At 38.2% G+C, this 16,459-nt stretch overlaps 1 protein-coding gene across 1 annotated transcript; it reads right to left on the bottom strand.

Moving 5' to 3' along the window:
• Nucleotides 1–1,725: 1,725 nt before the first annotated feature.
• On the bottom strand, nt 1,726–13,269 carry LOC146585818 (uncharacterized). The gene is made up of 7 exons (XM_085322289.1): nt 13,251–13,269; nt 8,189–8,339; nt 7,015–7,108; nt 5,882–5,997; nt 4,711–4,853; nt 3,818–4,015; nt 1,726–1,837 (listed from the first exon to the last, which is right to left on the bottom strand). Exons 1-7 carry the CDS (start codon nt 13,259–13,261, stop codon nt 1,726–1,728), a joined length of 825 nt encoding a protein of 274 aa, XP_085178415.1. The 5' UTR covers nt 13,262–13,269.
• Between the last annotated feature and the right edge of the window lie 3,190 nt (nt 13,270–16,459).

A 16,459-nucleotide genomic window follows, 5' to 3' on the forward strand; every position in this document is an offset into this window, starting at 1 on the left:
CTACTTGCGGCATCTGTCAATACTCTTAAATCCTGTTTGCTTCCCACTTTTGTTCCCAGTCTTACTTCCGAGATGGTGTTTTCTCACATATCTCCTCAATCGAGAAGAATACTTTCATCCTTGTTTCTCCCCTTTCCATTCCCAAATACAATAGCTATGCTTTGCATTGATTACTTTTATATATCATTTCCATATCAATTTCTTTCTCTGAGGTAGAATACTAGCTTCCTTCCCCAGAAAGCTTTCAGTTTTGCTGCTCTTACCCTCCCTTGTAAAAGACTCCTCTTCTTTTGGGCCAGTTTGCCACACTGTACAGCACACAATGTTCTACTTTTTCTGTTTCAAGCTACCAGTTGCCTTCTTGTTTTTATGTGAACCACACCTCTTCTCTGACTCTAAAAGCTGGCTGCATTTTGATGTTGAAGAGTATCATTTCAATTCTCTAGTACATTTATGGAGAGGTTTGTCATAGCTTGGTCTCTTCTCGTTTTTTGGAACAGGCTATACTGCCTAGATACAGCTATTGAATCATAAGAGCATGTGAATGTCTGTGTCCGGAAGGGGAGCAGCCTGTTCTATGGATCACTGAAGAATATTTCCTGGGTGTAAGTCCTAAATCTGACCCTTCTTTGCAGTGGTCCATACTCTCTCCTTTCGCAGCTGTAGAATGTATTTTGAGCTACATACATCATACATTCAAGATCTTATGGTGTACTTCCTGCAATATTTTGATAAGTACTATGACTGCTAACCTTTGGGATAGGTAAAGACACTCATAACCTGGAAGCCTGGAAACTTTTCAAGTTGGTTATTTCTCTTGTCCCAATCCAATACATCACATTATACTGAGCTTCTACAACCTTTCCACACGTAAGTCATTTTACTGTGGAGTTCTGCAGGCTGAGMGGTCATTAGTCCTCCTTGCATAATTGAACCAAACTGCTCAGGTAGCCAATACACATCAGAGAAGTTATTGATGGTCTCCGGAATTAGGCAATGCTGTTAATTGTCTTCTTTTTCCAAGACACTGTCATTCTTCTCCTAAAGCGTTAGCAACGTAGCTGTTGTGCCAGCAAAAGCTCCCTGGATAAAAGCTAAAATTGGACAGCGAGTGAATCAAAAAGGGACAGATACATCTCAAAGATTATTGTATCCAGGTCTCCTGGGGAGCCTTTACAAATCCTTTTTCAGCTTCCACAGCTCTTTTTCTTCTATGTAGCTTTGGTCTGAGGACTCTATAAGCAGCACTAAGGCCTTCCTAAACAATGCCAGAAACCAGCTGAAAGATGTCTTTCCTCTTCATAATTTACCTCTCCTCAGTGCTTTCTAGCCATCCAAATACAATGAGCAAAATTCGTAAACAAGTCCTGACAGAGATATGTGGTCTGAAGTTGGACACATCTCASGGAGATGTAATGGGAGTCAATAATTGTGGGTTATTAGTTACATAGGAATTCCAAGACAAGAAAGTTACCTGATATTTTTAATGCAYCAAATTCATGACACTCAGCATACATATTATATCCTATTTACATGTCATGTACCCGTACTTACTTGAATTCTGTGGTATCAGCAAGCACATTCAAAAGAATTAGAATTAGAATCAGAATTTCTGATTCAACACATCCTTGATCAAAAAAAACTGGTAACTTGTATACACAAAATGTATCAATTCTTTTAAATAAGGTGATTCCAGCATATCTGTCATCATACAAAAATGCAGTGCTACAGTATAGCACACATTTTGGAAAGAAAATTGTTTTCTGGGGGTGAACAGTCCTCTGGTAGTCGCGGGACACCATCCAGTGTTTTCAGGTTTGGCAAACTGGAAAATACACTTAAAGAGAGACAAAAGAAAAATAACAAATCAGAGGTGAATTACTGGAAAGTGTTGAGATCAAAATAGACCTTGATAAAAATGAAGCAGTGGGTTCAAACATACTCCAAATATGTTTTTGTTGTTGGAAATTTTAATTTAGAATTTGATACAGAATTTACCTAAGAGCTTTATCAAAGAACCGATCACAGAGCTAATGATTTTCTCTTTTCACTCAGTTGTACAAGTTCTATATCCTCAGACTCATTAAAAAGCTATAGATATCCACATTTTTAATAGACAAGAACCAAACCAGAAGTCTAACATAAAACAGGGGTTAGCCCAGAGTGAAATTCCTAGACTGCTGAAAAGCAAAGATTCAAATTTTAAGAAGCTTAGCTCAACTTTTATCYTTCTGTGACAGAGAAATTAGGCTCTATACATAATTTTTTGTACTCTTGCTACTCTCATAGAAGAAAAGTCCTCCTYGTTTTGTGGACATTATGCCAAACGCTCCAAAATGAATGACTCTACCTCGTAAAACAGTTCCATTTAAGCAGCATATCAGCAGGTTTGACCTTGGTCGTTAACACTTTTCTGTTTTCTCCTCCAGAAGAGGAATTTGATAGAGTCTTAGCCTCAATAAGCAGTGCACAGGGTCTTAGCCTACTTGCTATAGCATGTGCCCGTGTACTCCAGTGCCTAGTCCCTGCATGTAAATCAGGGCTACACCTATGCTGGAAAATCAATTTGTATGTCTTCCAACACGGTGAAAATAATAACAGAGTTATATATATTTAATTGCCTTTAGGCAGGCAGGATCGGGGGCATAAACATAATTAACAATTGTTAAAATGACTAGCACCAATTCTTCTACTGGGCCTTTTGATATATGAATAAAATACGAAATCCGTTATTTCAAATTCACTTTTAAAACTTTCACTTTGATATCTATCTGTCTATCTGCTTATCTTTAAAATGCACAAGCATCACCATCACACTGTCAAAGAGAAGCCTACTAGATTGAAGGAAAAAGCCTACAGAAAATTCAGAAAGGTTTTCATTAGAAAGATTCTTTTTTTTTTTTTTTTTTTTTCTCCCAGGAAGAGAGGACTTTTTACACTCATGCGGGAGGAATGGGTTTATCTGAGAAATATCACCAATGCCTGCTTTAGATGGAAGACTAGACTGTTTATAGTGGGGAAAAACACCCAGCAATGTAGAGTCTGAACAGTTCAGAAGAGATACGCTTAATACTCCTTTCTGACCCGTATGCAATGTTTCTTGGCTATCGGGTTTTGGAGTCAATAAAGCTGGGGAAGAAAGGAATAGGGATGTGAGTGTCAAAATATGCATGAAACTTGGAATAAATTATCCTCCCCTGAGTTCTCTACTCTGTCATGAATAGACCATACCTGAGGCAGCTCAGTTAAATCTATGCTACAGAGTACTGTCTGCAACCTATATATATCCTGAGTGGGGAGTTCAAGGCAGTGTGACTCCCACARTGCTGGCAGAAATAGAAGAGAATATCAGAAAAATAAATTAAGGTAGTAGATTTCTCTTGCTTCTCTCCCATCTTTCAACACTTCCTTCTGATTCTCTCTCTGACACATAATGTAATTTAGACTCCTTTCATAACCCGTGAGTGATGTAATGACACTGAAAGGAGTTTTAGTAAAAGGTAACTTCTATTAATAAAAGGGAATCTCATTTATCTATCCTACTCAATGTTTCTAAACTTGGTTCATGGACTTAGTTTAGTTCATGAACTGACATTCATGTCATTACAGAGACTCCTAGGCAGTTTCTGAATATTCTGTGACTATTCTCAGATACCAGCCTGCCAGCCCATTTTTCTGGAGTATGCAGTTAGTACCAGAGGAAGACAAAAAGGCTTCCTGGGAGAGCTTATAGTATTTGAGATCCTTTTCCTTCTATGCTCCCCCATAAACATTTTTTTATTTATATTTTTCTTGACCATGAGATGGTAAAACTTACAGTTGCCTGTAGTTTTCTTGAAACTCACAGGGATTCCTCTTGAGTATAAGGGATTCAAGTGGAGTATCTCTCAAGACTGATATTCCATTTAGCATCATAATGTTATTTTCAGCCAATGATAAGTGTTGGATCTGAGGTATCTTTGGCAACTGTTTGAAGGATGTAAAGTGATTTTTACTGACATTTAGTTCTTTGCATCTGTAAAGTACAAAGCAAATGACATCACTGATCACACCTACAACAGCATATCCCTGTAAACCAACATAAGGATGGCTCTTCATCAACTAAGGTCGTAGCACCTTAGTGTTTTCAATGAGAGGTACAAGAATTTGATTCCTGAGGACCTGTTTTCACACTAGTTTCACACTTGTGTTATTCTTGCCTAACCAAGGACTGCAAGATCAGACTCCTATAATTTATACTCTCAACTTTCCTTATATTATATGATAGATATTTCATTACTCTCATTCTCAGTATTACAACTTTCCATATATCCAGTCATAAGACAACATAGTAGCAAGAGCACGCTGTAATAATACAGTTGTGATGATCATACCTGGCCTCTCTGCTTGCATCATATTGCACCATCTCAGCATACACATTCCTTCATCTGTGTTCAACAACTTCCGCTTTTAGCAAAAATATCACTGAGCTCAATGAGATGCATGAAACACTAAGAATGAAGGGGACRCGATCTGTCTACCTTACTGAGTATTTTTCAACTTAGAGATGACATGAACTCAGAATAGCAGTATAATGACAGAGTCTCAGTATAATACCAAAACAATATCATATTTTGGCAGTTCCCAAGAGTCTGCTGCAGATGCTGCCTAAGTAACAGCTTTGATTTCTATGACAGTGGATAAGAATAAAAATAGGACTTTTCTGTCTACCTTGGCAGCCTTATGGCGCTGAGGTCTGTCAAAGAATTGTCCACCAGCCAAAGTTTTTCCACCCGAATTAATCTTCGGAGAATTCTATTGAGGTTTTCCACCTGGTAAAGATCTCCCAGGTCCTGAAATGAGAGGTTCAGTTCCTGGGGAGGGAAAAATAAAAGAAACCAATTAATCTTTTCCTTGCATTCCAGTAACTATATTATTAAATCTTTTCTATGTTAGAACTAGTTAAAAGATGAATCTGTTTTATTATGCTGCTCTTATATCCACTTAAAAACAAACAGTTGTTTCRAATTCACCTTGCAATTGTAAGGATAGCAATGCCCATCTCTATGTAAAATAAGGTTAATCTGAAATGGTACAGTAGAAAAAGCTGGTCTTTTTCTAATCAAACACCAGTCATTTGCGTGAAGCTGTATCTGGGAGKGTTATTCTATTTTTCTATATAGACATCTTAACACTAGTCTTATTTTTTTTCTCTACTCTTTAGTAGAGTCTTTCCTTCACCATTATTTTTGCATTTTTGCCACATAGACTTTCATGCCTGAAATATGAATCTTACTTCTAGGCCAGCCTTACCCTTTGACTGGGGACCCCTGTGTGTGTGCTCTGGCTGGAGAACGAAATATTAAGTGGTTGTGGCTTCTGAACTCTGGAGCAGAAGCAACCAGCAGCAGCCAGGCACCAGTGTTCCCCTAGTCTGTTYTGTGTATTTATGCAAAGGGAGAGACAGATCCATCTAACACTGAAATCTAGTGCTCCAAAGTTACTACCTTGCCTCTTTCTTGATCTTAGGGAGGTCATAACTTATTGCTGACCAGAATCAGCAGTAATGTTGTTCCTCCAGTCAAAACCAAAAARAACTGCTCAGGCTGGTGAGGAGAGAGCGGAAGAGCTAAAATGAAACTAAGCCATTCCCTAACGATCTACCTATCACAGATTTCTTTGAGGAAGGCACTAAGCGGGTAAGTTCTTATATGTCCAAGCACAATGAAACCTTATCACAAGGCAGAAGTTTATTCCTTGTAGAGGGCTTGTAAAAATGTTCTGTTTTACGTCATGGTGCCAACTTCAGCTTGAAAACTGCTGTCAGGAGCCACCCCTGCACTATATGTTCAGCTTGTTTACAATGCAAAGAGGTAATGAGAAGAGTTAACAAAAGTTTTACAGCACAGTTTTCCCAGTTCTCTTGCAGTTTCTTTTGCCATTTCTCTGTATCAGTTACTTGTTTTCTTTTTTTCAAAGTATCTTCTCCTCTGAAAAATAGCTCTTCTTCTGAAGGTCCTGCTCAGAAAAAAAGATCTGCAATAATACATGTGATGTGGAATTGGCATTTAGTTACTTGCTGAAAGATAATATATATGGCTGGGGATATATCTGAAATGAAGAAATATATACAATATTTTAGCTGCATAGAYTTCCAGGCTTCTGTGAGGTAAATTAATCTGAAGATTTTCTACCTTTTCTGGGCCCGTAATCTAGCAAACAACCTAAGGTCACAATGTTTGGGCACATGGTTAGTAAGTGACATTTCCTCTAGAATTCAGAATACAAATTTTTTTTTTTTTTAATGGTAGGGCCTAAGAATCTGAGCTTTGAGATATTGTTCCTCTATATTTTTTCACATGCCGTAAGTAAGATTATATAACAGATATGTACTTACCCTTTCATTGTCCTGATAAAGGAATGTGTTTGTAATTCCTGAGCCATTGACAAAAGCTGCAACTGGGCTTAATAGGAATGACTTTTTGAGTATGACTTTTTAAAACAACACTTACTGAGGACTTAAAGTCAATGGATCTATTGAAATGCTTAAAACTATGCACACATTTAAATTCCTAGCTGAAGCAAGGACAACACGGACCTTTTTCTCCATTTAGTAGCAAACATGCAAATACCTTATTTTAAGCTGTCTTTCATTCCACATTCCCRAGTACGCCTATAGGCTATTCTTGGGCCAATTCAGGCTTAAAATAAAATGTGTGTATATTGTTTGCTGGACTGGATCTCACTCTCAGTTTCTTAGTTGATGTATGTGTACAGCATTCTGAACACTATTTGAATGTTAATGAACTTCTGAGAGAGATAATAAACACCACATTAAAGGTAAAAATCTGGTAAAAATTTAAAAATTACAATTCTGGCTTAAGGGTATTTTCTTAGTAAATATCTCCCATGTGAGACGGAACCCTGTCCGTTTTCAAAACAACCGCAAACTCTGATTTCATCTCTAATGTTTAACAACATACCCTTAGATAAATAAAGTAAGGCTTAGCATGAATGTGTCTTTTTCATCTTTACCTTCTCTTACTCGGGGACAACGGAGCTGATTTCCTCGAACATCATGTTCCTCTAAGTCACACCAGTTGAGATACTTGAAGGAATCAGAAGGAAGCTTAAAGAAGCAAAAGAAAGACAGACGAATGGGTTAAGGTCTTCCAGTTTCCGTCAATAATTTTTTTCTTATTTCTGGCCTTACCCCAGCAGAAATAACATTCGTACATGTTTCCACAATGTTTTCTGCCTTAATACGATCTGGTGAACAGCAAAATCATATACAGAAGTGAGGATGTAATGACACGCATTTGTGTATGTATATGCATGTAAACACAGATTTATGGACAAACTCGCATACARAATACCCTGAATGAAATTCAGGCATGAAATCTAAACACTGAAAACCTGCCACTTTAGTCGAGAACATGAGGCTTCTGCCCATTTTGCTTTCTCACTAAAACCTGTTCTGTAATTTCCAAGGCATCAGTCTCACAGAAGGGAGCAAGAAGCAAATGCTCTAGTTCTGCTTGTAGTTTGTGAGATAGGTGTGATTTGTTTCATGCCCAAGAGACCTGGCCCCACGGTTGCTCRCAGTGGAGGAACCTCTCAGTGTATTGCAGATAACCATCTGCTCACATTTCCAGCATTCCTGCCAGTGCAAACCACAATGGTTGAGCTGAAGGCAGAGGAGAGAGGGAGCACATAGCTCTGGCTCACCCCCTCCAGCTAGGGCTGAGCTGTACGCACACACACAAGCTGGGAAATATTGCCAGGCTTCACAGGTTGGGGATAGTTTACCACATACATCCTGATTTCACAATAGCTTGTATGTACTGGCTCAAGCCCAGAAGAGCTTTATGTTTATAAAGGCACAGAATATCCTTATTGTTGCCTTTCACAGCAGTCCTTGCTGTGGTATAGCAAATGTACACAGCCACTTCAGGACTTAGACACTTGCCAGTGGCATCCAGCTAAGGGCACTGTGCTCACAGGCTTCCTGGGCCATTGAATCAAGTCTCTTGCCACTGCTGACACCTTGTCATATAACCATGTTCATAATCTGATCTAGCTTTGGAAGATAAAGGGAGGCAAGACATAACCAGTTTCAAAGTCGAGGAAGTGATTATAGCCTTAGTTACTCTTTGTCAGCATCACCGTTCTATAAACTCATAACCAGACTGGTAAGCCAAGCACTTACTGGGGAAGATAGTCGTGAATCACAATTCTGACCGATGAGTCCTCTGTTCTGTGATGAAACTGGTGGAACAGTATGTGTATTGCTTAGGATGGAGYAGTAGGACAAACAGGACTTACAGAATCTTTGATTGCTTGTAGTCAGACCTGAGGAACTAGAGAGGAGATTTTAAACCAGTAATAGATTCTCATTCTGTTTAAAGAAATGCAAACTATTTTATAATAATAGGAAACAAGGAAAACAAGGGCTAAGACATACTACTGGAAAACAGTCACAGGATTCTGAGATCAAACCACAGATACAGTAATCCCCCCAGTCCCTTTATGGCACCATTCATCAAAATACCATTTACTTATGCATATGAGACTCTGACAGATATGTCCAAACATTGGAAAGGGGAACTCACTGCCAGTTTGTTAGAAAAATTCAACCTTGGACAAGAAGAAGAATTGAGCTTTTTCAATATCACAATATGCCTCTTTTATCCTGCATAGCCCTGCTTCTGTGGATCCAGTTTGTATGAAAAGACACTTCAACCATTGCCTTATAGATATTTATTTCAATCTCTTTGGTAAGTTCTAGTGGAACATGAAGCCTCCAAAGAAGAGCTAAACTTTATTTGATAGAACCATCAAGTCATCTGCTTTGCTAGTTCATTGCTTGAGAGCACTCACGAAGGTATATCTTCTATACCCCAGCTAGGGCGATTTCTCCAATTGTGCTTCAGAGATACTGCATAACTCATAGGCTGGTAGCTACAATTGAGAAATTTACCCACGGAATACTTTAGAAAAATAATTTTAACTTAGTAAGTGTACTCATCCAGTTTGATAATTTGCCTTTTACTGTGCAAGCTCAGTGAGAGCTTGTCAGAAAGTATGATTAAAACAATCATATTCAGGAGTAGAAATRGAGAATAAAAATGTGGCTTTAAAATTGTGTAGTGAGGATAGTAATGAAAGCTTTACATTTAGTATAAAAGACAAGGTAAATATAATATAGTATAGAACTCAAGATTATGGAGTCATGGGAAAATAATAATGAACAGACTATTTTTTTCACCTTCTATGATTTTGTTTTGCCTTTTTTAAGTATTATCAAAAATACATACTATATTYTGCCTGGCTTTTACCTGGAAGTGCACATTGACTGCACAGACCAGTATTGACATACAGAACTACTCCTCCCRTCTTGCTTTATGCTTTTTTAAATGAGATTAGAACAACCATCGATAAACCATCGGTGACTTAAAGGAAGCAGAGCGTGCTCAGCATCACCATGTATATGATTATACAGTTAGACATTTTGAGGCAAACAGACTATTTTCATGTGTGCATGCTGTTAGAATCAGTGGGCATTCATGCAGCAACCCTGTGAAAAGAGGGTTTACATTTGGTGAATGTGCACTGAGAACCCTTGCTTACCCTTGCCTTGGTATTTGCTTTGCTTCTGCTTTGCTGTATGTTAAATGAGATCATATCAAAGGATTATGTCAGAAATATATAGAAATACTTTGTATTTCAGAAGATCTATTATCCATCCATGTTTTGGTAGCACTTTATTAGGATGTATTCAAACTACTGTTTGTAACTGCAAGGTTTTTCAAAACCTAGCTTCACATCAGCTAGGTGCTGCCTCTGCTGAGCCATTGATACACTCTCCCAGTTCCTTGAAAATTTGGGCTAAAATATTTTAGCCAAACCATTTAACATGACTTCTACTCTGGTCTTTCAGTAGAAGCCCACACACAAAATTCTGCATTAGTGATATAAACTAGAATATGAAATTCCAGAACAATATGTGAAAGATAGAACTTGTGAAGTCAGCGGGGTTGTGAGATTTCTTTCAGAAGGAGGGACAGAAGGAAGGAAGTTTCATCTCAGAAGCATCTGAGTTTAATAAGCACCAGCTGGACCCTAACTAATGTCAGGAAAGATTTTTCTCAAGGAGTAAGTGCAACACTGCTTTTCTCTCTCTTGCTTTGGTTTCCTCACTATTTTACTGCAAAATTGATGTAAAAGAAATTGCAATGGATGAGGCAGGATGCAATTTCAAACAATTACAGATCACACAATACATGAAAGTAACAAAATTTTCCATCTTGATTGTGAGGCCCTTCGGCTGGATATGAATCTCCAATGACACTTCTGGGAGCAGCACACTAGATTATGTCAGCCATTAGGGAAAAAAATTAGATTCATGATGTCTGTCCAGGTTGAGTCATTTCCTCTCACTTTGCCTGCAGTGAGAAATTGGTGGCTATCATAAATCACAGACCTAAATTCTTATGAGGGAGGAATTAATTTCAGTAATGGAAACCCACTGTGGCAATAGCCTTCCTCCATTCTCTCTCTTCTCAGGGGGGGATCTATGATGTCTTTTAAGCAGTATTTTAAGAGTCATGTCAAAAAAGGTTGGAGGAGAAACTTAAAACGGTAAGGGAGGGGGAAATCTTGCATATGACCAACTTTTAACTTCTGAAGCTGGCCCTCAGTCTAGTTGGTAGTATCATGAGTACAGCCTTGCCACTGATATCAAATCCACATCCGAAAATTCAGAATAACCAACAGTAAACACCTAAAGGATTTTTCTCACTTAGCTGCAGTTGCCAACTTGCATATCCAGGCTTAGCAAGTTGTCTTGGCTCCCTCTGCAGTGAGTACGTCCAGATGCCCCCTTACCTCACCCAGCCTCAATACCTATTATTTTCAACTGGGGTGAAACACAGCCTGCATATATCACTCTCCGCTGTCTACAGAAGGAGCTGTCAGGCTCCCCTGGGAACAGACACAACTTTTAGGCATCTGAAGTTTGATGAGGAGGATCCCATCTTCGGTGCCTAAAGTGTGCTCTGAAAGAGCAGGATTCCTCATCTCTTCAGAAAGCTCAAAGGAATCATTCATTGTTGAAATATATAAAACAGCCATTTCGTCTAAGCAAACAAACAAACAAAATACACTGTGCAAAGCAGATCTTTGCTCGCACCTTGAAATCCGGAGTGATGCATATGATATGAGTGGAGATAGTACAGATAATTGGGTAAGTGAAAGTAATCATGACTAAACCAATACGTTTCATATTTTTTCTTCAGTAGAGGTTAGAGTGGAGAATTAAGTGGCTGAAATATTTTGTAAACTGGAAGGTATGAAAATACAGGAGCTAATGCATTTTTCACAACATGATTTATGAGACATGAAGCCATATCTTAAAATCACATACTCCTATAAACTTCACTAATAAAAATTACACATATCAAGATGTCAGTGTCAGTTGAGTATCAGTGAAGTGGGTCTGCTTCTCTTCTCACCGCTATCTTAGCAAAATTTTCATAGGCAACAAAATGCTATAAATTTTCTAACTGCAGTGCACGTACATTTGAGTCCTGCTGACTTTAAGGGCAGAACATATTAAAAACCTGTGAAATACTTTGAAGAGCTATTGCTGTGATGCTTCTGAAGCTATTGAGTGAAAAACATTTCTCCAGTGCTTTTTTTTTTTAAAGATATTTGGCCTTTAAGAAGAGTGCCAGTTAAAATACTCCCTTCTCCTGATATAACTGGCAGCTTCAATATTGAAACATTTTAGAGTCTACTGCAGATGCTGAGCTTTGCCTTATGGAAAACAGCAAATGGAAAGCTCAGCAGAAAAGAAGCAGGGACAAAGAAGACAGAAGTCTTGCAAATAGAATTTGAAAGGCTTTTGCCCCAGTTTTGAGCAATGTGGGGGTCCAGCCTACTTCCAGTAGCTATTTTCATGACTCAGCAGCTCAAGCAGATTTAACTTTCACTGAACAATAGCTACTTCCCCTGTAAACCTGAAATGCTCTTGACATGCTGGGACCACAAGGCTTCTGAATGAAGAATACCTGTACTACCTCTTACAGATATCCAGAGTGAGAATTCCTCTGGTGCCCAATACAGCTTCAAATCCCTCTGAAACAGAGGACACAGGGGATGGAAAGGCCCTTGTGCAGTTGACCTTAGTGGGAATATGACCAACTGATATTTAACAGCAAAGTGCTCCAAGTTCTTCGAGTCCTAAAAGTACAGAAGTGAAAAATGTGGATCTTTCTAAAGGTACTAAATCTGCAGAATTTTATAACCACCTTTACTAAAAAAATAGGCAAACTAAGCAAAGGATGGTAAAAACTCCGAAGTGGAGAGCTCTTATATGCAGGCAGGAGCTGCTGATTTTGCAGAGGCTCCAAGAGAGCTGGTTATGAATCTGTCCAAACCACTTCCACAAACAGTTGTTTGCTTACAAGATACAAAGACCCAGCTATTTATGTTGTCTCAGTCAATTGCATGTGCCAAAGCTGATAAACAGAAATGAACCACAGGGTTAAGATACAAATCTAATTTGTATACATAGTGCAAAAGCCAGGAAATTCAGAATTTGGCCTGAGCTTTCTTCATAACGCACATAATTCACTGCTACAGAGCAGGTGTTTCTAGAACAGGAGAGGACTTAGATGTAATGTTTTCATGCTCTACTTCTATCTACCTTTTGATTATTTTAATATGAGTTTTATGAGACATTATGCAATATTTTGAAGCAGTCCTTTTGAGCATAATTTAATGACAAACACACCTGTAAGTTATGGTAACAACGCATCCCTGCTGTTAACTGTAGCATCAATTATCTTGCTTTATTTGTTATAAAGCTGCCCCCTAAAGAGATGTAATTAACATAATCAAGTCTTATCAACATAATCATGTATTCCCAGTATATTTATCATTATTTTTCTCTAAAATTCCTTGCAGCTCTTCACAGATATAACTTGCAACCACACAAATTCCGTATCTCAATCCACGTGCCTTTTGTACCTGTTTATAATAAATTATGTATTTTTGTGAAGACATCTTCTGTCTTTTGGTTTTCAGCCACTGACACCAAGAAAAAAAAACACATTTTTTCTCTTTTCATTGAGCAACATCCTCCATCAGCAACACAGTTTGGTACGTTTTAAAAAGATACTCAATCCTGTAACACTATCTTTGTTGTCAAAGTGTGTCAAGCCAACTGTACAATGACTACAGTTACTTATCTTCTTTTGCCCTCCTACCTTTCAGACATCTCTTGCTGTTGTGTAAAATCCTCACATCTTGCGTAAGGCTATTTGTCTACAGCCAAAGCTTATCTTCCCATCTTTTCCCCTGCACAGAGTGACAGTGCTACATCCTTTGAAGAGAGGTAACCGGCCAGGATCCCGGCTTGAGCTGTATGGATTCACTGTCTCCAAGGAAACACTCGCGACGCAGTCATGTTAGGAGCTATTGTTACTGATCTCTTAAGCACATCAAACAAATTCCTGTACTGATCTAGTTGGTATCAATGAACTGTCTTTCAAGGAGGTGGCTAAAGATAGACTGGTGATACTGTGGCAAGATATGTGAYCATCCAGATGAATCTCTGGTGTGCTCCTTTCACCGACTTCACTTTCCTAAATTGCACTCACATTTTGCCTATTGAATTTTAGTTTTTCTTTAGCTTAAAAGATCTCCCACTTCATTAATGACTGTTGAATGGCTTATGATTTAATCCAAGAACACCGGATGAAAACAAAATAGATACTTAGACTGACTCACATTTTATGCAACGTTCATCAAAGTCCTTTATGAGCATTTCTTCTTTCAATTGAATATCCTTGCCCCATTTGCAAATGTTCAGCCATTTTGCACACCATCTTCCAGGCTATCTTCTTCTTTGAGTTTGCATGTGAATATAAAAACAAGGGACACTTTTCTCTGTGGGAGCTGACAGGCTGGTTCTGTGTCTATTTCTGCACATTATTTTTCTTAAAACTTTAAAGCTATGGGGACTGCTCAAGTGTGATTATAAGGTTCTGCGGCTAAGCCTGGTGAAGCTATTCACTTTAAAATGCATTTCACATAATGTTCGCTTGGTTCACTCAGACAGAGTGGAGACACTGGCAGTGTGCCACTGACGGAATTGCAGCAGCTCAGTGTTGTTACGGGCACTGACTAGTCCCTGCTGAAGTTTACAGATGTCTTTCAATCTTTAATGACAGTTGTGGGAGTTTCAATGGTGTGTGGTGTAAAGTTGTGATAGAGCAGTCAGTCATGCCCTATAGATCCATAAGCGCATCTCCCTCCCATATTATGGGCATAGCTTCTTCTTCACTTGGACTCCTAGGTTACATACTGAAAGAAGAGAGATAAATAAATTAAGATCAATGTGGAGAAAAGTACCCAGTACTTTGCCAGTGAAGTACAGGACCTCAAAGCTTATCATAAAATTTCAGTCTCTTTACAAAAATATATGTGGCTCCAAATCCTGAATACTGAAATTTGAAATGACAATTGTCTGATCATTCTCTGAAATTAATTTCACAGAGGTCTCACTAAAACCTCAGGTCATACAAACTGAGCTTACTATAGGGTGGGCAGAGCACAGGCTAGGAAGAGTTTCATCAGGACATTTAGCACTTCTTTTTTCTACCTGTCCAGAAAAAAACAAAACCAAAAACATATTTCATTTCCAAATTAAATAAGTAATTTGGGACCTTTTTACATAATGTTTTTCCCCTAAATTTTAAATGAAAGGCATTAGTCCATACTGCAGATTAATGGGCTTCAGATCTTTTTATGGCAAATACAATACTCACAAAATATAAGAAAAATTATCTATGTGCCATTTCAATGAAGTGACATATTTAAGATGGTGTCTCCCTTTCTATTATAAATGCTATTTCTCAGGCCTTTACAACCTGCCCACAAAAGTGTGCCCCTGCCTAGAAATGCAGCAACATACCTCATCTGTACAAGAAAGAAATAGCGTTTCTCATTTCATCCAAGTTTGATTGGCAATTTTGTTTCTGGTATGTCTGAGCGGGTGTATCACTCTCAGGCACGTGTCTCTCCCCTCTACATTCCGCTTATCAGAGGCTTCTCCGCACGTCCTACAGACACAGCTGGTRCACTACTGAAATATGGATGAACTGTGCAGAATACCTGTCATCCTGAGATCTGATTAATGACAGAAACGATTCAAATTATTACAACTAGTGTAGGCCACGTGAGACCCTACTGTTCTGGACACCAGAGGAAGCCAGTAAAATACAGTTTGCTGCAGAGAATTTATAGTCTAATTGAATAGAGCAGATAGAGTAGGAGAAAGGAAATAATATTATCCCTCCTCTTTTTATAGAGAAATAACTGAAATGCTCACACCATGAAATCCTGGCACTGTAGTAGTCAACAGCAAAAATTCTGTTAATGTGAACAGGATCAGCGTTCATACAGGATTCGCAGATACTGACTTCATTAACAGTCTGGCTTTAAAATCTAAATATTTATTTTAAATTGCTGAGTTGTTCTGATCTGACATGTTAATAATCTTCAACAAATATTCAAATTACACTTCTACATTTTTCTGATGCAGGGATACAGCAGCCTTTTAAAGAACACTTTGTTGATGTTATTTCAGGTTCTTTATATAAATTCYTTATCTATCTTAATATTAGCTTGATTCCTACCAGTGCTATCAAGCCACTTGATTGATGTCACTAGTAAAAACAGATCTAAATCTGAACAACGTTGTATCTACAGTAGAAAGTTAATTTCTACATTGCTCTTACATGCTTTGAATATATCCAGGAATTCATGGCATTTATTTTGGATGAATCAGTTAGAGAATTTCTCTGCATTTTAATCAGTGCAATCTGCATGGAACTCATAGGATGCACTGGGAAAGAACACAATTAAATGCATATACGCTCATCTGTGTACATGCTCCAGCACACAAGCAGGCACACTTGCATAAACAAATTGGTTATTTTGCCTGGTTACCCAGACAACCATTTTTTTTTTCTGCAGCACATTCAGGATTCCAGCAAACTATTTCATTCCCAGTGGTAGGACTTGGAGAGTATTCACAGGAAAAAGCTGAATACAGCAGAATAAACTCTTGGATAGTAGAACAGTGCATCAGGGATATCAGACAAAAAGGAATCAACAACTAAAAACACATAAATAATGGAAGTGAAAACTGTACAGGTTTGGCTTTTTAAGGTGTTATAAACCTACAACTGCAGCAGCACTGAAACTTAGTTCTCTTTTCTGGAAAAACAACAGACCTGCAACTCATAATGACAATATCTGGCACTGAAGACTGAGTCTTTCCATTAATTTTATAGTCTTCGGATCAAGCCATAAAAAGAGATGTTTATGGAATGAAGAATGGCATTTTTATTTGGTTTAGGAGAGACTTATTTCATGATCAAATTTGAATTCACTAATAAAATGTGGGTCA

Source organism: Rhea americana, unplaced genomic scaffold, assembly GCF_003343005.1.
Source record: "Rhea americana isolate MKP2758 unplaced genomic scaffold, rheAme1 scaffold_76, whole genome shotgun sequence".
Taxonomy (NCBI): domain Eukaryota; kingdom Metazoa; phylum Chordata; class Aves; order Rheiformes; family Rheidae; genus Rhea; species Rhea americana.